We start from the raw sequence: 25,606 nt of genomic DNA, 5'->3' as shown, positions 1-25,606 counted from the left end.
CCCTGGGGACAGCCAGTTGGTCAGCTTGGCACCTAGCGCCCACCCCTTAGCAGTTCTTCAGAACCAGATTCCTCTGGTGACCAGAGCCCTGAGGGGCCGACTGGCTGCTTGGTGGATTCTCAGTTGCCCTGTGAGGTGGTGGTGACTATTCCCACTCTGCTGGGCAGCAGAGGAGCTTTATGCAGAGCCACAGTGCTTGAAAAGTGGTCATGCTGAGACTTGCACCCAGAACTGTCCAGCTGCAAAGCTCACGCGGCTTCAGCGGCGCAGACACTCAGACCAATGGGAACAAAGCAGGCTTCAGTGGCGCAGACACTCAGGCCAATGGGAACAAACCAACCCTTAGGGAATTATAGGGAGAGCCTGCGAGGCTGGGCACAGCAATGGTCCTGGGGAGTCCGGGACAGCCTTGTAGCTGACAAGCTCTCGCCTCCTGGGCATGGGTGGCTCTCTGTACTGCTGCCCCGACCCTGCTCCCTGCCCCAGGCAAGCATATCTGGTTTAAAGCCTGGCTCAACTATCCTCGGAGAAGTTTCCCCAAAGTGTGGGTGGCGGGTGCTCGCTGGCCCTGGCCAGGGCCTTCTTCCTAGGCGCCCCACAGTCTAGGTTGTTGCTTTGAGGGTGAAGCACAGGACCAGTGCCCATGGGTCAGCCTAGGGCTGGACATGTAGCAGGTGCCTAGTAAGCCAGGCTCAGGGCAGGCATTCCTAATAGCAGCACCCACCCCACACCCCGGGCTGTTCCAAGTCGGCCTTGCAAACACAGGCTGATGGACTCACACCCCAGTGAGCACCCAAGGCTTCTTTCCCTCAGGCCCCATCCCACTCAGGGCAGCTCAGGAACCCACTCGGTGAGCCCAAAGGCCGCCATGACCTGACTGCCGGGTGAGGGATCCCCAAGATCTGGCCTGGGAGTGGGTAAGGGGGACCTGTGCCTTGCTGGAAGGGCAGCCCCCCACCAGGTTCACCTCCAATCCCTTCTCACTTTCTAGTGAGGCCCATGAAGCAGGAAGCCCCACCGGAGGGAGCCCCAGGAGCAAGAAAGACACAGGTGGGGGCCACAGGTCGGGTTTGTGCTCGGACTGTATTAACATAGAGACACATGGCAGCTTACATTGGACAAAATGAGTAATAAAAATTGGCTTTAAATATGGAAAACCAGGGCCCTGTAATCCCATGCTAGGCTAGCACTGGGACCAGGAATGACCATCACAGTATGGGAAGGGCCAGGGCTGGGGCAGCCTCTCTCTCCCCGCTTCACACACATACACACGCACACACACGCACACACGGAGGAGTGGATTATTGCTGGGCACATGTGTCTATTGTTACAAGGGGAGGCAGGAATGTATGAGGGTTGGCCAGGAACCCCGCTCCCCCACAGCCCCCAGCTGCCCGGGCTGGGGCATTTCTGAAAGAGGCGTCTTCAGGGCAGGCCCAGCTATAGGGGATGAGGCACCCTGGGAGCTGGAAGGCGGTGGCAGACCCATCTGGGACAGCCTGGGCAGTGGAATGATGGGTCCCAGGGTCAGCCCAGTCTCTGACCACTTTGGCACAGGTCTAGGGGGTGCAGAAGCCCCACATCCAGCTTCTGAGAAGCGCGGCAAGGGGACAACTTTGGGTCCCCGAAGGGGGCAGCCCGAGCCCAGGCCAGCAGGGGCAGGCACAATTCTCACTCGGAGGTCTGCAGCGGAGGGCACAGTGCTCAGGGGCCCGACCTGGCTCAGCCTTGGCCCCGCCAGAGCTGGGGTCCCAGGCGTCTGGGGTTTGGCAGTGGGTCCTCTGCCAGCCCCCTGCTCTCCCAGGCCAGGGCAGGCTGCCCTGGGGGGGCTGAGGCTGGGATGCCAGGCCCAGGTTGGGCAAATTAAGAACGCTCTGGTCACTATATACATTCGTACAAATACATAAATACAGAAAGCCCCAAGCTCTGCAGAGAAGAGCCGAAGGGACGCACCTTTGTCCCGGGGACAGCCCAGGCCTTGCCGAACTCAACCTGGCCAGGGGCTGAGGGGCGGAGGGCACTGGGGGCAGCCCAGGCTGTGTTCCCCAGGCCACGATTTGAGTAGACGACAGGGGAAGACCACTGTGCAAAACTGTAAACAGCGCTTGGAGCAGCTGCTACCGCCAACTGCTGGTGGGGGCCTCGGGCTGGGGGCTAGAGGCGGGTGGGGAGTTCGAGGTGGGTGGGGAGCTCGAGGCGGGCGGGGAGCTCATCCTCGCTGTCACTGCAGTTCCCACAGCAATCCTGGAGGGGCAGGAAGACACGGAGGGAGAAAGGCAGGGCGAGCACTGTTAGCCACCAGTGACAGCAGGGCAGGAGCTGCCCGGGGTCACAGCTCTGGGGAGGGGACTCCCCACGAGAGGCTTGGAGCAGCAGCTCAGCCAGACACGGGTGAGCATCAGTGCAGAGGCTGCTGGCAGCGGACTGAAGTAAGGGGGGCTGGGGAAGACCTCCATCCAGCCCCTTCCCCTGGGGCCGGTGGAGGTAGGGCGTGGGGCCACAGGACAGCTAAGCAAGGCTAGCAGTTGAAGGGGCCAAGGTACAAGAAGGGGAAGCAGTGGGGGCAGGGGGACAGGGGAGCGGGCACCGGACTTCTTTCACCCTCATCTTGCCTCTGCCACCGAAGGGCTGCCCATGGCTCCCCGAGGCCGGGCAGCAAGGCCAAGCCACGGGGAGCCCGCACTGCTCACCTCTGGAAAGAGAAAAGAGGCCGTGAGCCCAGCCAGGGGTGGGGGACAGGTGGGAATGAGGCCAGAGTCCCTGGGCCCCGCTGGCCACAGCTGGAGGACGCCCACTCCCAGCACGGTTGGGCACCGGCTTGGCCTCCCACCCACCGTTCCTTGGAGAGCCAGGCTGGGGGCCCAGGTGGAACCCAGCCAGGGGTTACCTGGCGACTAAAGAGCCTCTGCAGTAATCCCTTCTTGGGTGCAGGTGGCTGGCCCTTCCAGTCCAGGTCTGGGGGAACTGAGCCATCCAGCCCGAAGACATTCAGCTCCTGGAAGCACTCGGTCTCCACCATCTGCCAGAGGACAGGGATGGATGGTCGTTGGGAGCTCTGCTCCAGGGCTGCCCCTCTGGGACCCACCCGACCAGGGGTCAGGCCCCACCTCGTTCTGCCAGGGGATGGGCACACTGCCCGTGGCAAACTTCTGATAGAAGTCCTGGTCAGTGGGCTCCAGCTCCACGCCCTTCACCGTGGAGAACTGTTCGATGTCCAGAACATCCTTGCAATAAATGGCCTGGGGCTGTGGGGAGGGGGAGGAGGAAGAGGCAGAGGCAGCGTCAGAGAGGGTCAAACCCCACCACCACCACTTCGCCCCCCACCGCAGGAAGGTGGCTCGGCCTCAGCCTCATTCTGCCTGACATCTGCAGCTCCCGGTTTGGAGTTAGAAACAGGGCCACGCTACGTGCTGTCCTGCCACTTCCTAAGTGTGGCAGCTCCCTCTCCTCTCTGAGACTGTCTCCCACCCCAAGAGGCTGCCCCGATGACCGAAGGAGTTTGCGTAAAGGCCCAACGCTGAGCCACAAGGCCTCACTCAGGTGCAGGTAAGTAGCCACAGCCAGCCAGCCCCCGCCGTGGGCACCGGCTGTGTGAGGGTGTGGCTTGCTCAGCGGGTGAGAGCTGGCTGACACCCTCATGCAGGCCTGGAGCTTGCCTCGGTCCTCCGCCTGGGCCACCCAGCCTGCTCCATCCCCTTCTCACACTTCACAGCTGGCCAAAGGCTCCATACAGTCCTTCCACCAGCCCTCCTGCAGCCCCGCGCTGGGAGCCCACCTCAGCTCCAGAGTGGCCACTTTCTTTCTCATTTTTACATGGGTCTTCCAAACCCAGCTATTAAGGATATCAATGAAAATACCACTCTCCTGCAAAATGGGGCAGCTGCTTTGAAAAACAGGCAGTTCCTCAAAAAGTTAAGTAGAGAGTTCCCATTTGACCTAGCAGCTCCATTCCTCAAAATATACCCCATAGAAAGGAAAGCATCTGTCCACACAAACCTCTCCACCAGTGTTCAATTGTCAAAAAGTGGAAACGACCCAAGAGTCCGTGAACAGATAAATAAAATATAATATATCCCTACCAGGGCATCTTATTCAGCCAGAAAAAGGAATGAAGTACTGATGCATGATACAGTATGGAAGTACCTTGAAAACTTGCTGAGTGACGTAAGTCAGCATGATTCTGCTTCTACGAAATACCCAGAGAAAGTGAACCCATAGAGACAGAAAGCAGAACATTGGTTGCCAGAGGCTGCAGGAAGGGGAGACAGTGAGGACTGACGGCTAAGGGATACGGGGTTTCTTCTGGGGCTGATGATAATGTCCTTAACAACTGATGGTGGTGATGGCTGCACAATTGTGAATATACTGAAAGCCACGGATCTGGGTGCCGTGAACGGGTGAACTGCACGGTATGTGAATTATACCTCAATAAAGCTGTTAAAGGAACACTACTGCCAAGCTTCTTTTCATCTGCTGCTTCTAAAAAGTTAAACTCCGGGGCACTGATGTTGGCTCTGCGTGAGCCGACTTGGAAGTTAAATGAGGTGACGGGCACGGAGTCAGGGAGAGGATGTAAGCAGCACGACAAGCTCAGACACAGGGGATGGAAGGCAGACTCATTTGGCCCCGTGTTAGCTCTGCTCAGTGGCAGCGACCTAATCCTGTGAAGATGCCCACCCTGCAGGATCCTGGTGAGGGGCCCCCCGCCCCCCCAGCTAGGCTCCCCACTTCCATCCACACCCCATACGGTGCCCACACCACGCTTTCCTGCTCCGCAGCCTCCAAAGGCTCCCCCGTCCCACTTCAAAGAAGACCTCTGTCCTTCGGGCCTCCCTCTTCATCTCTCCTGCCACATGCTCCACCCTACCCCACTAGCCTCCGTCTCACCGGGCCTTGATGCCCGGAGGTTATTCCTTCTATGGAAGGATCAGATCCCAGGGCAGGGTGAGTTAAAGACACCCCCCAGCGACCCCCACCCCGCCAAAAATCTTAGCCCCATTCTTGTGTGTGGATCCACTGGAAATAGGACCTGCTGAGGATGTAATAACATCTTTAGTTAAGGCGGGGCCCAAATGAATCTGAATGCATCTTAATCCTATTACTGGAGGCCTTATAAAGAGAAAGCCATGGGGAGGTGCCAGGGGCTGGAAATCAAGAGGAGGAACCTGGAATAGAAAAGAGAGGACATCGCCACATTGAGGGGAGGCAGGGATAGGGCAAGGAACCCCCAGAGCCGCGAACAGCCAGCCCCAGGATGGGACAGACTGGGGAAAAAACACTACCTTGCTGAGTCCTTGATTTTAGACTTCTCCTAGGCTCAAAACTGCAAGCCAATAAATTCCCGCTGTTTAAGCCAACCTATTGTATAGTATTTGTAATAGCAACTGGGAGACTCAACAGCCTCCAAACCTTGGCAGGGGCTCTCTCCTTCACAAATCTTAGGCTTCTTGCTTAACTGTTTGCCCGTCAGAGACTTACCCTGCCTAAAACCACCCTACCCCATTAGTCCTTGTCATCTTCTTAGCCTATTTTATTTTCTTTGCTGTATTCAACACTGCCCTGAGATTCTTTTTCACTTTTTGCTGGATTTTGGTGTGTCTCTCCACTAGAACATGAGCTCCATGGGGCAGTACTCAGCCCTGTTGACCTGGGTATGCCCAAGGCCTGGCATGCGTGGGCTCTCCTGCATTTGTTGATGGTGAATAAACAAACACGGGTATGGCTGCCAGTGCAGCCTGGCCTTCCCGCCACCTTCCTGCCTTCCCAATAGTGTCTACTGACATCGTCCTAGGCATGGCAGGGAGGGGGCGAGAACATGGCCTCAGCTTGGCAAGCCAGAACCTTCCCTGTGACTTCGCTGAGGGAAGCCTGAGTTCAGTGTAAAGGATACCCCCCAAGAAAAGGAGAGTGGCCTGTCAACATGGTGAGAAATTCTGATGCTGGCCCTAGCCTGGAACTTTCTGCCCAAATGAACGAACAAACTCCATGTTGGGCTTACACAAGTCGGAGCTGACTTCCTGCCCCTTGGAACCTGATGGCCGCAGGACGTTCCTGCCTACAGGGGGCCGGGCCTACGGAGGGGCTCGGTGAGTGTGGGAGACTCCCTGACCTCCAAGGGTGGTCAGCGGTGCACAGACGTGGGAGGCAGCTAATGCCCTGCCAGCCCCGCAGCCAGTCTCCCCTGCTGGCACAGCCCCTTGGTTCTCCTTTGGGGAACTGACCCCTCCCCTTGGTGGGCATCTGAACCAGGTGGGGTTGGCGAGGGCCACGGATCCCTGGGCAGAGAGAGGCACTCTGGTCCTGGAGGGGCTGCAGCCCGAGTAATTGGGGTGATGAGCTCCATCAGCCTTAGGACTTCCTTTTTTTTTTAACCTAAGGACTTATTTTGAAATTATTGGGCAAGAAGTGCTCTCTGTTCTCTGGGGCAGTTGAGCGGGAAGGATGTGCATTTAGAGCTGCGGGGGGCACCGTTTTCATGCCTTGGGGAGAGCTGTCTGAGCTTGAAGACCACACATTACACAGTAGGGTGGGGAGGGAGAGGAGGTGAAAGAAAAGGAGAGGGGGGAGAGCGAATTAATGAGGGGGGAAAGGAGGAGAGAAAGGGAGAGAAGAGGAGGGGGAAGGAGACGGACTGAGGGTGAGAGAGGGAAAGAGAAGGAGAGAGAATTCTTACAAGGAACCCCTGGATCCATCATCTAATGAAATTAACAACCCTCAAGTATATAATTCAGTGGCATTTAACATTTTTACCGTGCTCTGCAGCATCACCTCTATTTCATCACCCCAGAAGGAAACCCTCCACCCCTTGAGCCGCGACTCCCCCTCCCCGGGCCCAGTGTGCCTTCCAGCTCCAGGGGTTTGCCTGTTCTGGGCATTTCTTATGAAGGGAACCCTGTCATCTGTGACCTTTTTGGTCTGGCTTCTTTCACTTAGCAGAATGTTCTGAGTTTCATCCACACGGTAGTAGGGGTCATTTTGGGGGGCTCCCGTGATTTTCTTTTTTTTGAGGGGACACGCCTTTCAAGTTGGATTTCTTGACCCTGCACGAAGTGTGTCCCTACCGCTAGTCCCAGAGCCCCGCCCCGTCGCCCCGTCGCCCCCAGCCCCGGCCCCGGCCCTGCCCTCAGCGGCCCAGGCAGGCGGCACTCACATCGGGCTTGAAGGGGGGCTCCAGCATGCCGGCTCCCAGCCTCTTGAAGTTGAGCTTCTTGAAGAGGGGGTGCTCCTTCACCTCGCGGGCCCCTCCGCCGCGACACCCCAGGCGCTCGGCCGGGTCCTTGCAGAGGAGCTGCGGCAGGACGGAGCGATCGGTCAGGGGGCTCCTGCGTAGGTGGGGGTCCTCATCCCCCACTGGCCCGGGCCTCCCTCCCCCGCCCCCCTCGCAGCCACACCTGGGAGCAGAGCGAGCGGGCCTGCGTGGAGAATCGGTCTGAGTACTCCTCCAGCACCTCCTTTACCAGGCGCTCCACCTCCTCCCGCTTGATTTTCTTCTTCCTCTGCTGGAAGGGCGACTGGCCGGCAATCATCTCGTACAGGAGGCAGCCCAGCGCCCACCAGTCCGGGCTGAACGTGTACCGCTCGTTCTTCACCACCTCCGGAGCTGGGGCGGGGCTGGGCGTTAGGGCCGGCTGGGGCAAGCCAGGGGCCCCGGAATGCACCCCACACGGGAAAGTCCGGGATTCCAAATGCCAATCCTCCACCCTGGCCAGTCTGGCACCGGCTGGTGGCTCGATGGGGCCCGTGGCAAATACATGAGTACAGTGCCCCTTCGCTGGGAGGCTGAAGCAGCCGGCGGTGGGTGGGGGAGGGCCTGCCCTGGGCCCTCACCTTCTGACTGTTCAAGAGTAAGTCAGAAATCCCTATTTATTTTCCTTTTTTTGGCAAGGGCAGGCGCCGGAAATCGAACCTGGGTCTCAGGCATGGCAGGCGAGAACTCTGCCACTGAGCCACCATTGCACTGCCCCCTATTTTTTTTTTTTTTTTAACATGCAGCTGCCTGGTTTATTATAAAGCGTAGGCCCCCAATTCAAATTGGTTTTGAAACAATCTGATCAAAACACACATGGAGGCCGAACTGGGCCCACCTGACTACCGGTTTGCCATCCCTGGATTTATGATAGCTGAGAAAAGAGAGAAGAAGGAAACTGATGTTTGCTAAACACCTACCACAGGCTAGGGCACGCACATGGAATGTTCACCTCTGCTCTCTTTTCATCTTTGAGGCCACCCTGGGAGGCAGGTATGACCATCATTGTATAGTCCAGGAGGCTGAGATGGGGAGAGTGGAATGTCTGGCCCCAGGCTACACTACCAGCTTACCAGCTTTGGGGGGGTGGGGGCGCAGGTTGTGGAGTAGGAATTCTGTGGCCTGTACCGCTGCCCTGGACTGAAGGGCAATACGGGGCACCTCTTGGTCTTCCCTGTGGTCCCTGTCACAGATGGACACCTGAACACCAGGCCTAACGGGCCCTTGAGTGGCGGGAGGGCTGGGACCCTGGAGACGGGTCTCAGTCCCTCCTCAGCAGTTCGGTGGCAGCTGCCTGCCACGCCCAGCCAAGCACAGATGCTCAGTCGGCATTTGGTGAATGACCGATGTTGGGTTCACAAGGGGCACAGGACCCCAGCTGAGGCTTGGGCTCCCGAGCTATCAAATGGGAACATGCGATGGGCTCATTCTAGTCCCCAAGCCTCAGGGGACTCCCAAGCAGAAATGGGTGGGTCGGGCCCAGGGCAGCGAGCAAGGGACCCGGGAGGGGACTCACCCATGTAGCCCACGGTGCCCACGCGGCCTTTGATGGTCTGGCCCTCGGGCACATGCACGGCCAGCCCCAAGTCCGAGATGCGGATGTGACCTGGGTGTGCGTGGGAAGCAGGGAGCTGGCCGATGGCCTAGGCGCCCCTCTCCATGCCCCCCAACCCTCCCAGCCCACCTCTGGGGCGCCCCCACTCACCGTGATCATCCAGTAGGATGTTCTCCGGCTTCAGGTCCCTGTGGGCAGAGGACAGGGTCAGACGCTGCTCAGTTTGCCAGGGAGCCCAATGGGGCCAAAACCCCCTCCTAGCTGGCGGGGCCCTGTGGAGCAGGCTAGAGGCCTGTTTGCTGACTGAGTGACCGAAGGCCTGCCTCCCGGGCACCAGGCCTGTCCCGAGGGGGCGGACAAAGGGCCCGAGAGTGACAGGGCTCTCTGGATGAGCAGAAGGCAGCCCCTACTGGGGAGGACAGCTGCACAAGCAGTTCTGCTTGCCACGGTGCAAGGAACGTACTTTGTCCCTCCCCTTTCCTCGTCTGCCAAATGGGGCTCCTCGCCTGTCCTCTCCTGGGTGGCTGTGGGGCTCAAATGAAGTTGCCACCCTGCTCTCAGTACCACCCAGAGAGCCCCACTGCTAGGGCCTGCCTGGTTGCGGGGACCTGGGCCGGAAACACGACTACATCATCTCATTCAGCCCCTACAGCAACCAGTGAGGTGGGACATCACAGGGATTCTGTTTGCCCAGGAAAGGAAATGGTGCTGGGAGAGGGTGGGCGGGGGGGGTGGGGGGGTGGTCTGGCTGGCCTGGGGCCACAAGGAGAGGGGAGATGTAGCCAGGATTAGCATGTGGGTTGGCCAGATCCCCAAGTCCAGGTTCTGAGCTGCTCGGGTGTGCCCCCAAAGTGGGGCAAGGGCTACGACTGCAGATACAGTCCCGGCACCCCAACATCCTGTGCCTTCGGAGCCTGACCGGCAGCCCTTGCCCCCCCTGCACCTTCCCACCTCTCACCTGTACACGATGCGCTCCCGATGGAGGTCCTCCAGGCCGCAGCAGATCTCGGCAGCGTAGAAGGTGGCCCGCGACTCGGGGAAGCCGGCCTGGCCCATGTGGTAGATGTGGAACTTGAGGTCACCTCCGTTCATCAGTGTCAGCACCAGACACAGCGCATCCTTGGTCTCGTAGGCGTAGGCCAGGCTCACCTGCGGCCGAGGGGACCCAGGCTCTCAGGCTGGGGCCATTGGCTCACTTCCCGGCAGGGCCGGCACCAGCTGCCCCCAAGTCCTTCCTGGGGCTCCTCCTGGGCCCCCCTGGCTTGGCATCACTCTGCCCCTCCAGGGCATCACCAGGGGTGGGGGAGAGGGAGGGCAAGGTCTCCTTGCTGTACTTACTACAAACCTACTGTTCACTTTCTCCAGGATCTGCTTCTCATTGAGGGCCATGGCCTCCCCTTTCCGCTTCTTGACACGTTTCTTCTCCAGCTTCTTGCAGGCATACATCTTGCCCGTGGCCCGCACCTGGCAGGCGCACACCTGTGGCCAGGGTAGGTGGGGGGGCAAATGGGTGCCAGCCCCGCCCTTCCTGGGAGAGGGGACGTGGTGGGGGCTGGTCCGGGGCCCACCCCAACCCCTGGCCCGATGCCAGAGGCTCTGGCCTGGCCACTCACCTCCCCAAAGCCACCTTTGCCCAGGACTCGGTACTGCCTGAAGGTGTTTTTGGTCACTGGCTGCCTGTGGGCAGGGAATAGAGGAGCAAAATGGTTGAGCCGGGGGCCTGGGGCCCAGGAGAAGCCCCAGCCTCCAAGGGGCTCACCTTTCCAGCCACTTCCACTGCAGGAAACGGTTGAAGTAGATGCTGTCGAGGTAGTCGGCAAAAGGGGCCATGCTCAGGTACTCGTGGGTCAGCCTGCGTGCAGAGAAGGCCCGGCCTGCCTTTCAGCCCCAGGCCTCCCCTTCTGTCACCCTCAGCCTGCAAAGTGGTGCCTCCCACCTCCTGCCTCCCGCACTGAAGCAGAGGGTACTCCCGAGATGGCAGACAACCTGCCCCAGGTCCTGGGGAGAGGCTGAGCTCCCTCACCCACTGCTGAGTCTTCCGGGCACCCCCCCAGGACCCCTTCCTCTCCTCCCAACTCCATGCCTGGGGACGGGGACAGGCTTACCGGGTGAGCTCCTGGAAGAGGTCTTTGCAAGGCCCCTGCTCCAGCCGCTGGGTACAATTAGTCACCAGCTGCTTAGGGACCTCGGGGATGAGGTCAGGACCCTAGGGACAGACCATGGACAGGTCAGTACAGGCCATTCCCAGGGCACGGACACCAGGTATCTCCGGCCTGTGCTGGGGTGGTGGCAGGGCCGTGCCAGGTTGCCGGACCCCGTTCCTGCCGGGAAGCCTTGGGGGGGGTGGAGGGCCAGCTCCCCAGAACCCTAGAGCCCCCTCTGCCCCTCAATGGGCACCGTCCGCTGCTGTCATCCCACGGTAAGCTTGCTCACCGTGTGGCTCAGAAAATTCTGCATTAGCCGCCGCCCACATGCTTTCCGCTTCTCATCAGGGGTCACTTCATATTCGGCCTGTCGGGGGACGAGGGAGGGAGAGAAGCTGGGGCCCAGGCTGAGCGACAGGTGCAGGGATACAGGGCTCAGGAGGCCCAGCCGGCCACCCGCTCTCGGGGCTGGGTGGGACGGCACTCACCACCCCATCCAGGAAGGCAATGCAGCGGGTCAGCTCAGGCCTCGTCTCACAGAACTCACGGAACAGCAGGCGCCCGATGGGCTGCCGCTCGCACAGGCTGTGATAGTCACGTTCTGCAGGCAGAGGGGGTCGCTGCTGGGGTTCCAGGCTCCAATGCCAGTTTCCAACCCTACGGTGCAGCCGCCGCTCTCTCCTCAAACACCCTCACCACCACCCTGTCATTCCTGTCACAGCCTAGGCATCTGAGGCCCAGAGAGGTCAAGTGACTAGCCCCAGGTCACACAGCTCCAGCACCCTGGGCTTCACCTCCCCCTGCGGCTTCCCGGCTCACACCACGTGCACACTTGTCACAGTACTGGGAGGGATGGGTGTGGTCTGCGAGGTTCCGGCCTGGCCTGGGCCAGGCCCACACCTGCTCCCTGCTTGGTGAAAGTGTGGGAGGAAGCTGTGGCTTCCGGTAAGCTCATGCCTGGGCCCCCTTCCCAGGCAGGCAGTGGAAGCAGCCGAAGGTATGCTCCTTGCCCAAGTGTAGGCCAGCTTTAGAGCTGCAGCCTCAGGCAAGAAAGCAGGAGCTGGGGTCCCAGGCTTTGCCAGCCCCTCCCAAAAGTGACCCTTTCACACTGCCCAGGCTGAGGCTAGGAGGGGCTAAATGCACGCCCGGGAGTGGTGCCTTTGGGGGCTCCCACTGCACTCCAGCGCCTTCCCTCCCATGCGTCCTGCTCACCCTGGGCCTGGCTGTCCCTTCCTCTTCCTCTGTCAGACTGTCCCAAAACTGTCCCCTCCCCACTCCCCAGCCCTGCTCCAACTGACCCCAATTCTGGCTCTGGTTGCTCTCTCCCCTTCACCCGGGAACCGAAACCGGGTGGGTGGTGCGGCTTGGTCTTCCTGCTCACCAGACACCCACTTCAACCCGGCCCCTCGGCCCTAGGACGAGGTCTCTGGGGAGACTTTCACATGCCGGCCGGACCCCTGCAGTCCCCACCCACGCCTCACCGAGGCTGAGCCGCAGCTCTTCACACTGGCTGATGTGGGGGAACTGGAGCATCTGCCGCCATTTCTTGCTTTTGCCTTTGCGATTCCCGCCACCACCTACGGGAGCAAACAGGAGCTGGGCCCCTGGATCCCCAGCGCGGGTCCAGAGAGCCTAGGGGCCCAGCCAAGGCCCGCCCGCCCAGGACACCCCCTCCCCCCCGGCCCTCCCTCCACACGCCTCCACCACACCCCTGGCCAGGTCTCAGGATGCACACGGTTGCCGTGGAGGAGCCAGGATGCAGTGAGGCCACTGGGGACTTCCAGGGAACTTCCACAAGGGGTCCTGCCTGAGCTGCTTCCTGTGGGGTAGGAGTTTCCCAGGTGACGAAAGCAAAGAAGGGAAATGCACTGAATAGGAACTGCATAAATCAAGGTCCAGAAGGGAGAGATTCTAGGGTGTTTGGGACATGCCTAAGAGATGCTAGGAGCAGAGGGCATTCGGTGCAGCTGGGAAGGCTCCCAGGCCTCTATTGCTGGGCCCCACATCAGAGATCCCAGGGGCTCAAGGATGGATAGACCAGCAAGCTGTCAGGACAACTCTCTCTCACACACAAGTGCTTCTCTGTCCCCAATGCCTGCCTTGGTTTACCTAACTGACTTCCCATCTGTAGTTGTTGCTGAGATCACAGGAGCATGACAAATGTGGGGCAGCTGTGATACAAAAGGGGGTGGTGGGGACTGCGACAAACTTGCGCGGGCCATGTCTCTTCTAGCTACAGAGGCAGCTCAGCTACAGTACAGCCCCAGCTGACTGTGATTTTCCCTCTGCAGGAACACCGGCTCAGCGTGGCCAGGTTTTCTGACTTTCCAAAAGAACGTAGAGATCTAGGCTGTTACATGAAATACTGGTTTCTGTTTTATTTACGAAACAAAAACAAACCTAAAACATAAACAAAATAATAAAAATATAGAAAACAAGAAGGCACTGCAGCCAAGGAAGTGAAACACACCAGAGAGCCAGATCTGGTCCAGAGGCCACCAGGTAAAGGGCAGTAAAAGGTCCAAAATCTTCTAGTCTCACAGACCTGAGTTTGAATCTCCAAGGGACACTTTGGCCCCATCACTTGCCCTCCACGAACCTCAGTTTCTCCATGTGTGCTTACTTTAGGTCCGGATCAACCTCAGAAGGCATTGCAACAGTGAAAAGGGAGAGTCTGGGTTCCTCCAGGAGGGCTGTGGCAAGAGGTGGGCCACAGCTCCAACACCTTGGTGGTGACCTCAGGCAAGCACTTTCTCTTGCCTGGCCTCAGTTTCCCCTCTGGTGTTCCTGGCCCTGTTTCTGCGTGCCCTGGGTGAAGGCAGGAGGTATGGGAGAGGGGGGCTGCCTTCTAGGGAAGACACAAGGCTGGGTGCCTCGAGGGGCTCCCTGTCTTAAGCTGCTGGGAGGAGGAAGTATTGCAGAGCACCCATTGGGAAACGTGCTGGTGGCCTCCACTGCAGCCTGCACTGGGCATACTCCAGCCATTGCTTCACTAGGAGTGAGCAATGGGCCTCCCCCACCCCCACCCCAAGTCAAGGCCTCCCTTGAAGGGGAACTCCTCCCCCACCCCCACAGGTCCCTCACCCAACCCTCCATCCGTCCTTCTCCTCCTCCCCACCCAGTTACTTCCTCCTCCCCCCCTTCCAGCCACATCAAGGCAACAACCAGGAGTCACATGCAAATGTCCTGCCCTGGAGCTGCCATCAAGGCAGCGGGGCTCCTCCCCACCCTACCCTGGTCCTCTCCCTTGCCTCTGGGTGCCTGAGAAAGGAAGGACTGTGCCAGGGCACCCCCCCACACACACACACACCCAGTACTGCCCACTTCATCCTCACAGCAGCTCTGCCAGATGCCGCCCAATTTCACAAAAAAATGAAGGCCTCGAGGGAGGGACCCCAAATCAGAGTCTGGAGGTGACAGAGGCAGGAGGTGAAGCCCACAACCCATGGGGCCTTCCCACCCCAGACACACCGGGCATCTATTAGGTGCCAACTGGATACATACACCAAAGGTTCCCAAAACACCGAATGCCTCAGAATTGCTGGGGAAGCTGGTGACCAGCTGGTGAAGTGATTTTGATGCAGCCAGTCCACTGACCAGGGATCACGTCTCAGTGATAATGAAGCTAACCTTGCACCCCCATGCCCCATCCCCAACCATTCCCCTAAAAAGGGATCCTGAGATTCAGGGAGACTGGACTTGTCTAAAGCCACATAGACCAGAAAGGGGCAGAGCCAGGCTGTGAGGGTTCTCTGGCGTGGGCACGGGGGTACCCGCTCTCTGGCCAGGCAAGTCTGTGCCCTCAGCCAGCTTGAGGTCTGAACTCACCATAGGCCGAGGGAGGTGGCCTGGCCAAGCTCTCCCCACCCCTCCTCCCTGCCTGCCTGGATGACAAGGCAGAACAGAACCGGCAGATGCCCCCAGAGGCTGGGAGGAAGGCCTTGCCCCAGGGCTCCATAAGGGACAGGAGATAAGGGTGGCTCCGGGGTGCCCGAGAACCCAGCCTGCCATGCCCATTGCCAGGGACCACACCTGAAGGGGGAGTGAGCACTGGAGTTGGGAGCTCCTCTGGGCTTCCTACAGACTATGTTAGGGGCATCCTATATCTGGGGCCCGGGTTCAACGGTTTTACTGTGTGACCTGGGGCTACTCCCTGGCCCGAGCCTCAGTTTTCCACCTGTAAAATGGAGCAGAAAGGGTGAGCAGGTGACTCTTTCAGATAGAGGCACAGCAAGGCAGAGAAAAGCTGTCATATCCTGTCCTCCCAGGAATTTTCCAAAAAGAAGGGTTTCGTTCATCATTCACACCCAGCACCCTGGACAGGGTGGGGCACAGAGAGGGTGCCTGGGGATGGCGTTCCTGAGGTGGGCTATGGGGCAGGCGAGGGCTCACACCCCCAGGGCAGTCGCGGAGCAGGTGTCTAATGGTATCTGGACCGAGGAGTGCACACACTCCAGGTGTCCAGACAGGTTCCTGACCCTGGGGCCTTTGCACAGACTATGAAGCCTGAACCACCTCCAGCGAGCGCTCTTTCTTTCCAGCCCAGCTTCCCACTAATTCCAGGGCTCATTTGCCCCACTAGACTGTGTACTTTCCGAGGGCAAAATTCATTCCCCGCCTATCTCCCTCCCCTGTGTCCTGGGGCACCAAGCAGGTGGCAGGCGGGTTGGCAGCAGACCTGAAGAGGAGTTTCCCCAAGTCGGGTGGGCTGTGCTAAGCAGAAGCTGCATTTACATTCATTCATTCCCCAGAACCACCCCCCACACACACTCCAAGCACAACCTTTGGGCTGGCCCAGCCTGGAACCCGGAACCGAGCCGGCACACGTGGGGTGGGCTGCCCTCCCCGGGGCATCTTCTCAACTCTCACCTGGAAGAGGGCTCCGAAGCCCTCACGGGACTCAGGTCTCACCCTCCCGCTTCCTTCCACTCCCCTTCCCTCATCTTCCCGCCGCCAGGGCGGCGGCCTGAGCCCCGCCGTTTCCCGGGCCCCGGCTCCCGGGTGCAGGTGCGGAGGAGCGACGCCGCGGGGCCGACAGGGCTTGCGTGTGCGCCGGGTGCGGGGCGCCAAGCCCGCGCGGCCCTCAAGGGGAATGGGGCGTCCGGGGGACCCCGCCGAGGTCCGAGACCGCGCGCCCACCGCTCTCCGCACCCCAGGGCCCGGCCGCCCTCCCGGCCGCCTCACCTTCTCGGGCCTTGAGCAGCACCGTGTTCGCTACGATGTTCTCGAGCTCCATGGGCTGCGGCGCCGCCGGGCCCCGCCCCGGGCCGCGCCGCGCCGCCGGCCGGGATCGCACGCGGGAGCCGGGGCCGGAGGGCGATCGGCGCGGCTCGGCTCGGCTCGCAGTGACCGCGCCGCGGCCTCCCGGGCCTCCCCGGCCACCGCCGCCCGCTGAGCACACTCCACCCCCTCCCTAGGGCCGCCCCGGCGCCGGGCCCACCCCGCCCCGCCCACTGTTTACTTTGCTTCACCAATGACCTAGGAGATACTCCCCGCGCCGACTTACTATTAGACGGTCCTTTCATCATTCCCCGCCCTCCACGCGAGGGATTCGCTCACACGAGCAGGGAGGCGGGACTGATGACGTCACAGCTCCCTGGTTGGTCTAGGGGCGGAGCTCAGCCCCTAGGTTCGAATTCCTGGGCCTTGGTAGGGTAGGGAACTGCCAATTAGAGGCGAGCCCTCTGCCGGGACGACGGAGGTGGGGCCTCTGGGTCACGCCCAGGAGATAGGATGTTTGATTGGATGCAAGAAACGTTCGTCATTCTCAGTAGTGCATTCTTATTGGACCATCTGTTGGGGAGGTGTGACCGCATAAGGGGGTGGCTCGGGCGCCTTACGCTCCCCGACCACTTTTCCAGGGGTTTTGTTGGGGACGCGCTCGGTGTTTCGGGACTCGTGTGGCCGGGCCGCGAGTTTGTGTGGGCTGTGTGTCTGGCCGTATCTCTGCAGGTCGGCCATCCCGGAGGTCCGCTTCGGACGCGGGGAGCGGCCTGGAAGAGGCTGGCTGGCTCCCCAGCAGCTCCCCGGCGGCTCTCCGGCGTCCGGCTCGGCGGTGGCGAGCGTCCGCGCCCTGCCTCCGCAGCCGGATGTTGTGATTTCTCTCCACCCACACGGCCTCACCCGCCCTCGACCTCTGTTGCCTTATAAGGCAGCGCTCCCACCCCGAGAGGTTGGGATGAGCTCACACCCATTACACAGGTGGGGAGCTGAGGCGCCCGCAGGTCGAATGGCTGGCCCTAACCGAAGACTAGGGGAGAAAACAATGCCGAAATTTTGCAGCCGACCAACACCTTCTAGCTCAGTACCCCACTTCCTCCACCCCCATTTCACCCAGCAGGAAATGGAGGCTTGCCCAAACTCAGCGAATAAGGCAGAGCCGGATTCAGCCAGGCTTCTCTGATCCCTTTTCGTTCATTCATCCAAAAACACTTACAAAGCGCCCGCTTTGTGCCAGGCACGGAGCCAAGAACTAGGGTTACAGAATGTCAGCAAGATGGCCAAGCTCCCTGGCTTACATGCTAGAAGGGAGTTAGAGATAATAATCCTGTACATAAACAAATACATAGGATGATTTCAGAGAGCAATCAGAAGACCTTGCTATTAGGACCTCAAGACAATACCAAAAGACTGCGGGGATGGGAGGGGAAACACTTTGAGAATGTAACCAATGAGTGTAACCTGACTGATGGAAGGGACCCAGCCCTGCAAAGATCTGGGGGAACAGGGTTCCAGGAAGGAGAAACAGCAACTGCAAAAAAAACCTCTAAGCCTAGAAAGTGTTTGGTGGGTGCAAGAACCAAGAAGGCCTGTGTAGCTTCAGGGCCAAGTGAGGCATCTGAGATGAAACCACTGGAGCAAGGGCGATCCTTTGCAGAGAGTTTAGCTGTTTGTTTGTTTGGTTTTTTCCCCTAAGTAAAATGTGAAGCCATGAAAGGATAATTTATACTTTTAGAAGATAACTCTGGCTGGCAGACATTTATGGGGCCAAGAGTGTTAGCAGTTGGAGTCCACAGAAGAAATGCAGGAGAAAGATGATGTTACCTTGGACCAAGAAGGCAGCAGAAGAGATGGAGGAAATGGGTGGAATACATTTAACAGTAAAGCGAAGGGCCTTGAAAGAGGGAAGCCCAGTGGCCAGTGGTATAAAAGATAATATCTCACCTAGCCTGGGGTGGGAGGTGGGGGGATGTTCAGTGAAGGCTGCTGTGTCCAAGGTGAGACTTAAGGGTTAAGTGTGTCAGATTCAGAGGTTTCTGGAGTGGGATGGGCAAGTCCCTTCTAGACAGAGGGTCAACACTTGTTCAAAGACCTGTACACAAGACCAGAAGCCCTTGCACATTCAGCACCAGAGAGTAGAGCATTAGAGTTTACGGAGTGCCGTAGCATTGAGGGGACTGGATCAGGCTGGTCCTTGGAAGTCAGGTGAGGAGTTTGAACTTTACTTTGAGGGTAGTGGGGAGCCCTCAAGGGGGTTTCAAGCTGGGAGAGTAGAGTGATCAGATTTGTGATGAATGGGGGCTGGAGTTTGAGAAAAGGGGGCTGAGGCTGATTTGTGGCCCCTGTTGTCTTGGAGCCCAGAGTCTGGACACCCCTCCCATTTGGGAAGCATCCTATGAGAGGCAGAGGGAGGCCATACCTTCTGCTAGGAAAATCAAAGAGGGGAGGCAGTATTTCCACTCCCAGGTCCCCAGCAGCAGGAGTACTTTCCAATGTTTGCAATCAGGTCACGGAATCCAGGGCAAGTGATCAATGCAAACAGGAGGAGGGCCGTTTAGAATTCATTGTGGAGGCAGCAGAGGGGGTGGGGAGGCTATCAAGTTGGCAGATCCAAGCCAGGCCCTTCCTGGGAGAGAAGGATTCAGCAAGCACCCTAGGAGCTGTCCAATCAGTTCCTTGTTTGCTTAAGTCACCCAGTATTAGCTTTGTTGTTTGCAACCAAGTATCCCATCCGAGACAGGTGGGAGATCCTTTAGGGGAACCATTAAAGAGAGGAACGATGGTGACCCATGCTGGGGCAGCGGCTAGGAGATAAAGACAGAGGACAGATTGAAAGCTCTCATGGAGCTGGAACGAACAGATCTCAGCAACAGATTCTGAGGTGAAGAGGGAAAGGCATCACACACAACTATCCGTGCCAGGTCCTGGCTCTTCAACCCATTCTCCACCCACAGCCAAAGCGATCTTTTAAAAAGGGGAAATATGCCAACCAACCATCTGAAATATGACCTTCTAAAAGTTTATCCTACAGATGCAATTGTACTAAGCATAATAATAAATGTTCAAGGTTATTCATTGCAGCATTGTCTGAACATATGGAATACACTCATTATGCTTAAGTAAAATTTGGTCCTTTCCTATACAGGAATACCATGCAGCTATTTTTTGTTTGTTTTGTTTTGTTTTCTTTGTAAGGCAGGGGCTCTTCATATACTGATATGAATGATCTCCAGGAAATATTAAGTGAAAAAAAGCAAAGTGCAGAACAGTGTGTAAGGTTTACTACCATTTGCGTAAAAAAGGTCAAAATAGGTTAAGTTTTGCTGCAGTAACAAACAGCCCCCAGATTTCAGTGGCTTAAAAAAAAAAAGTTGATTTCTCATGTACACCACATGTCTAGCCCAGATTGGATGCATAACAGTCGCTCAGGGACCCAGAGGTTATAGACTCCATCTCAACATGTGCTTCCATAGTGATGGAGACAGTAGAAGGAAACGTAAGAACTCATATAGTGGTCCTTGAAGATTGCACCTGAAAGCAAAGCAACCCACCTCTCCTCACATTTAATTGGTCAAACGAAACCACATGGCCACAACTAACTTTAAAGGGGAAGGGGAGATGTACAACACTCCCACGGTAGATAGTATTTTCCAAAGATGAGCAGAGCAACCTCCCCCATCCCACAAGCACTTCTGTCATATGATGTTGCCACCCTCTCTCATCAAGAAGTGGAATCTGATTTCCCTCCCTTTGATTCTGGTCTGTCCTCAGTGACTCTCTTGTAATCAGTAGATTATTGTGGAAATATGCTGAGTGACCTCTGAGGCTAAATCAGAAAGGGCTGTGTAGATTGGTCCTCTTGAAATCTTCCTCTCAAGAAGTTTTCTTCTATGCTCCACCTAAGATCAACTGCCATGTTGTGAGAGGTCCTGGTCGAATGGACAGGCCCTGGTAGGTGCTCTGGTCGACCATCCCCATTGAACCTGAGGCTTTGAGTCATTCCTCCACCCCATGCCCAGCAAGCAAGAGGCATGTGGGTGAAGAAGCCCCCAGGTGATGCCTGTCAGTGTCTGGCTATTCAAGTCACCCTGAACCATTCAAGTATCCTCGACTGAGGCCCCAGACATGGCGAAGGAGAGACAAGCCATCCCCACTGGGTCCTGTTGGGACTCCCGCTTCACCCAATTCACGTGGATAATATAGTCATGATTTGTTTAATGCCACTAAATTTGGAGTGCTTTGTTTTGCAGACATAGACGAGCGGAATGACTACCACGTGCCTGAAAGGAGAAGTGACTGGGAAATGTTTGGTGAACTCTACTAACCCACTACTGCAGCCGAATTTGCCTATATACATGTACATCACCTCTGGTGGGCTATGCAAGAAACCAGAAACATTGGTTGCCTCTGGAAAGGGGGAATTAGATGGCTGGGACAGTCTTGTTGGGGGGTGGGTAGTTGAATCATGTTCCCCAGAAAAGACACACCCAAGGCCAAAACCCCAGTCCTGTGAGTGTGGACTCATTTGTAAATAGAATCTTCGGATATGTTAAGGAGACATATGGGTGTGGCTGTGAAGCCATTTGTGAACAGGATCTTCGAAGATCCTGTTTAGATGAGGCCAAATTGAATCAGGCTGGACCCTAATTCACGTGACCGGGGTCCTTATAAGGAGAGGGAATCCAGACAGACACAAGACGACTGAACAGGAGATGTAGACGCCAGAGAAGTAGACGCCAGAGGAGACCAGTTTTACCCTGTGACAGGGGCAGAGATGCATCTACAAACCAAGGAAGGCCAAGGATTGCCAGCAAACCACCACCAGCATGCTACAGACCCCGGGAGAAAGGTGACCTGCCAACACCATGATTTTTAAGTCCCACCTTCCAAAATCCGTGTGCCAATAAAATCCTGTCATCGAAGCCACTCTGTAGTATTTGTCATAGCAGCCCAGGCAGACTAAGACCGACTTTTAATTCTATATCATGTGCCTGCACTGCCTATTTTAAATCAGAAAGTATAAGCCTACTCCTATCACTCTTCTGCTCAGAAGCTTCCAGCACCTTCCGGTGGTGAGTAACCTCCAAGATGGTCCCCAATGATTCCCACCACCTCGTGTCTGCAACGCATATGGCCCTTCCCTTGAATGTGGGCTTCTAATGAAGAAAATAGGACAAAAGTGATAGAATGTTGCTTCCAAGATGAGGTTACTAAAAAAGCCGTGGCTTCCATCTCGGGTGCCCTCTCTCCCTCTCCCTGGCTCGCTCTGAAGGATGCCAGCTGCCATGTGGTAAGCTGCCCTGCGGAGAGACCCACGTGGTAAGCAATAGATGTCTCTGGTCAAAACTCAAGGAGACGGACGGGCCACAGTGGCTCAGTAGCAGAGTTTTCACCTGTGATGCCAGAGACCCGGGTTCGATTCCTGGTGCCTGCCCGTGCAAAAAAACAAAACAAAACAACAACAAAAAAAAACTCAAGGAGGACCCGAGGCCTACAGAAAGATGCCCTTGTGAGAGAACTTGGAAGTGGATCCTCCCCCAGTCGAGCAGCCCTGGCTGACATGAGGCAGCCCCGTGAGAAAGACTGATCTAGAATTTGAATTTAAACAGTTCCCACATTCCTGTGGCATACCACATTTTGCATTCTATCTTGCTAAACTTGGGAGCAATTTGTTACACAGCAATGGTGAACTGATACTCGCCCCATTACACTTAAAATAAAATCCAGACTCCTTGATAGGGCTTACAAAGGCCCAACTTGATCCGGGCCCTGCTAATTTTTTTTTTTTATATATTTTTATTGACAAAACAACATACAGACACAAACATTTCAACATAACAAACATTCCATACTTGGTCTACCATCAGTGGCTCACAACACCATCACATAGTTGTATATTCATCACCAGGCTCATTTCTTAGAACATTTGCATCACTCCAGAAAAAGAAATAAAAAGAAAAAAGAAAAACTCATACATTCCATACCCTTTACCCCTCCTTCCCATTGACCACTAGTATTTGCATCTACCCAATATATATTTTAACCTTTGTTCTCCCTATTTTTTTTCTATACCCTTTACCTCTCCCTTTTATTGATCACTAGTATTTCAATCTACTCAATTTAGTTTAACACCTGCTTCCTTGTTCAACATCATCTCATGTCCCTGTCCATTTCCCTGGATACATCATCAGTCACACACAGACCTTCTTCCCAGGCCTGCCTGGAGCTCCGCTGGCCAATGCAGTAGCCTCTAGCCACGTGTGGCCATTTAATTTTTGATTAATTAAACAGTTACAATTCACTCCTCAGTCACCTCAGCTGCATTTCAAGCGCTCAGTAGCTATAACAATTGGATAACACCAGTATAGAACATTTCTATCATCACAGAAAGTTCTGGCAGGCAGCGCTGGTCTGGAGGAAGGAATGGCTTCTATTTGTATAAAGGCTCTTTCCCGACAGCCTGAGTGACTGGGGGAACAACAGTGCCACCCACTGAAAAAGTCAGGAGGTGAGCTGGGCACCTTTTGACCCTTCGAACTTGTCTTTGAACAACCAGTTCCAGAATCTCTTGCAATCTCTGCTCTAGCCTTTGCTAATGAGAAGTGGTGTGTGTGTGTGTGTGTGTGCTTGTGTCCAGGCACCTGTGAGCAGGAACTTGACAGTTTACCACTTCCCATCCCATATACTCACACAGCAGCTGCAGAAAGAAGCCAGGGCAAGGTGGTGGTGCGTTTCTGCTTTGATCCAAACACTCTCCTGGCAAGGCAGTTGACCCAGGTGTGCAGGGAGACCCACGGGTGGGAGTGGGAAGTGGGGAGGGCAGGTTTGCAGAAATTACTGGGGAGGGTGAGTGTGTCCACTTGGGAAAGTTTCTCCATAAACCACTATAGCTTGAGCCTCCCCCCATAAGCGAGGCCCTGCTGTTTTCACATGCATTCCCATTCAAACATCTCAACAAGCCTGCCAGCCACTGTGTGGCTCCCCCTAAAAACTGGGCAGTTAAGGTTCAAGAGGTTAAGCCCCTTTCCACCTCACCAGTCACACTGGGATTTGGCCAAGATGGGATCTGAAGGTTTCCTGACTCAAGTCTAACACTTTTTCTTTCCCCCCAGCCCCTCTCTGCTGCTAGGGTTTCTTATTTCCCCATCTTTTAAGTTACCGAATTACTGCGTTGGTCTTGAGGGATTTTGTTTTGTTTTAGGAACTTCCTGGCAACAGTGTGTGAACTCTTGCATCAGTTAGGGCTTCTGGTGCAACTAAAACTGGCTTAAGCAAGAAAGGGGATTTACTATTCAAGTGACTGAAAAAGGTAGGTGCGGTTCAGACTTACTTCAAGTGACTATGGCTCCAAGTTCTCAAAAGGTATGCTCCAAAAGCTGTCTTTCCCAGATGCCGGCTCTGCTTTTAATCTGCCTTGTCTTTATTCGCCAGCAGGTTCCCACTCCGAGGTGTTAAAGGTGGCTCCCCGTGGCTGGAAGCTCTTCTCCCAGCGCTGTGACAACCTTCACGGAGAGAAAAAGCCTCTCCATCAATGGTCTCAGAAGAAGTCCCGGGGCTGCCTCTCATTGGCTGGATTTGGGTCAGGTGTTCATTTTGAACCAATCACTGAGGACAGGGAGAGGCCGTGCTCTGATTGGCCACGTCTGGGTCACTTGCCCACTCCATCCTCAGCACAAGGATGGGGCAGGCTTTGTTGTATCCACGTCGGAGCGGTGGGACCACTTGGTGAGTCCCCAAAGGAAAATTGAGAGCCATTACCAGAAGAAAGGAGAATGGATGCTCAACAGGTAAGAGATAGACATGGAAGTTTGAGGTTGTAGGTACCCCAGAAAAGGTCATGTTCTTTTAATCCTTTATGGTGGGTGGGACCTTTTGATTAAGTTATTTCCTTTGAGGTGTGACCCCCCTCACTCAAGGTGGGTCTTAATCCTCTTACCGGAGTCCTTTATAAGAGGATAAACACATAACAGGAGCTAAGAGATGACATTACGAGAAGCTCGCAGAAAAAAGTCCCAGAGAAGATGAGAAAAAGTCACTGAAGCCGGAAGCTGGAACCAGCGAAATCTGGGAGAGAAGGACCAGCAGATGTCACCATGTGCCTGGCTATCTGAGAGAGGAGCCCACGCTCACCAGCAGCAGGTCTTCAAAGAAGGTATCATCCTGTGATGCCTTGATTTGCATATTTTTCATGGCCTAGGAACTTTATATTGTAAGTTAATAAATCTCCATTGGAAGTTAGGAACTTTAGGCTTCTAAGTTAATCAATCCTCATTGTAAAAGCCAACACATTTCTGGTATATTGCATTTTCTAGCTTTAGCAAACAAAAACAGATGTCTAGGGCTATAGGCATGCCTGAGTCACCTTTGGAGGACCTCTTTTGTTGCTCAGATGTGGCCTCACTCTCTCTAAGCCCATCTCTGCAAGTGAAAGCACTGCTCTCCTCCCTCTGTGGGACATGACATCCAGGGGGAAAGTCTCCCTAGCAGCATGGGAGATGACTCCAGGGATGAGCCTGGCCCTGCCATTGTGGGATCAACAATTCCATCCTAACCAAAAGGGGGGGGGAAGTGTAACAAATAAGGTATCAGTGGCTGAGAGAGTTCAAATAGAGTCGAGAGGCTACTCTGGAGGCCACACTTACACAAGCTTCAGTTACACATTGCTGCCAATCATAACTTGCCAAACCCCGACCAAAACCATTCCAATCGACCCCAAAGAACAGCTAGGGCATTATATAAGATTCTACAAATATTCATGCACTACGGTAACTTTCCGGAAACCTACAACCTCCAGATGGGTCCCTGGACCAGTTAAGTCCTGAAACCTAGAGGACCCAGCCGTTTCCAGAATATCAGCTAGTTCCATCTCCGACCCCTTATTATTAACAGCTCTTCCAACATGAAAAAGGTAGAGTGGGCATAGTCCAAATACCCCTAAAGAATGGAAGAGACATCAAAGGTGATGGTGGAGTTCTGCAGAGAAGTTAGGGTTTAACAAACTAATATGATTGCTGAATCATTATATTGATATTTCTTTTAGTCTCCAGTATTTTAGGGCAGCTAGGGCTAAAAACCTAAAACTTTGTAATTGTAACCCATACCAAACTCTGAAATCTGTTCTCCAACTAATTGTTGTGCTGTGCTTTGAAATTTATTGCTTTTTAATATATATGTTATTTTTCACACATACAAAAAAAAGTGATGATAAAAAACTATATATTCCTTCTAGCCTCCAATGTTCTGGAGCAACTAGAAGGAAAAATCTGACGGGATGGTATGGTAGCCCATGACAAACTCTGGGATCTGTCCTGTAACTACTTGTTGAAGAGTGCTTTGAAAACTTTTGCTTTTTTCTTTCTTTGCTTTGTGTATATGTTATATTATACAATAAAAAGTTTAAAAAAAAAAACACAAAAAAACAGATGTCTGGGGTGCAAGGGT

The 25,606-nt window shown here is 55.6% G+C and overlaps 1 protein-coding gene and 1 long non-coding RNA gene across 11 annotated transcripts; one reads left to right on the top strand and one right to left on the bottom strand.

Annotated features, from left to right (window-relative positions):
* Positions 1–1,064: 1,064 nt before the first annotated feature.
* Positions 1,065–23,664, bottom strand: GRK6 (G protein-coupled receptor kinase 6). Of its 10 annotated transcripts, XR_013166363.1 has the most exons (17): positions 16,130–16,215; positions 12,427–12,522; positions 11,434–11,546; positions 11,235–11,312; positions 10,907–11,007; positions 10,561–10,653; positions 10,415–10,478; positions 10,140–10,280; positions 9,760–9,950; positions 8,952–8,989; positions 8,763–8,852; positions 7,392–7,600; positions 7,151–7,288; positions 3,108–3,245; positions 2,888–3,019; positions 2,613–2,692; positions 2,162–2,244 (listed from the first exon to the last, which is right to left on the bottom strand). XR_013166363.1 is itself a non-coding variant. In XM_077137772.1 (16 exons), exons 1-16 carry the CDS (start codon positions 16,179–16,181, stop codon positions 2,687–2,689), a joined length of 1,680 nt encoding a protein of 559 aa, XP_076993887.1. In that variant the 5' UTR covers positions 16,182–16,215; the 3' UTR covers positions 1,065–2,686. The 10 variants fall into 10 exon arrangements, 8 of the variants coding, with proteins under 8 accessions (XP_076993887.1, XP_076993886.1, XP_076993885.1 ...); XM_077137772.1 differs by having other exon boundaries at positions 1,065–2,692; XM_077137771.1 differs by lacking the exon at positions 2,613–2,692 and having other exon boundaries at positions 1,065–2,244.
* Positions 2,588–4,446, top strand: LOC143664193 (uncharacterized). The gene is made up of 2 exons (XR_013166364.1): positions 2,588–3,546; positions 4,083–4,446. It is a non-coding gene; the product is annotated as an uncharacterized LOC143664193 (long non-coding RNA).
* Positions 23,665–25,606: the final 1,942 nt, after the last annotated feature.

The sequence above is a fragment of the Tamandua tetradactyla genome, chromosome 20 (assembly GCF_023851605.1).
Source record: "Tamandua tetradactyla isolate mTamTet1 chromosome 20, mTamTet1.pri, whole genome shotgun sequence".
In the NCBI taxonomy this organism is placed as follows: Eukaryota; Metazoa; Chordata; class Mammalia; order Pilosa; family Myrmecophagidae; genus Tamandua; species Tamandua tetradactyla.
This window is presented reverse-complemented; position numbering and strand designations above follow the sequence as displayed.

What these genes read in the sequence shown, in the direction of transcription:
- GRK6 (XM_077137766.1), bottom strand. Translation starts at nt 16,181, where the DNA reads ATGGAGCTCGAGAACATCGTAGCGAACACGGTGCTGCTCAAGGCCCGA. An exon ending in TTGCCTTCCTGGATGGGGTG is followed by an intron (nt 11,313 to 11,433) that starts GTGAGTGCCGTC and finishes GTCCCCCGACAG; the next exon opens with GCCGAATATGAAGTGACCCC. An exon ending in CGGGAGCGCATCGTGTACAG is followed by an intron (nt 8,990 to 9,759) that starts GTGAGAGGTGGG and finishes CTCTGCCCACAG; the next exon opens with GGACCTGAAGCCGGAGAACA.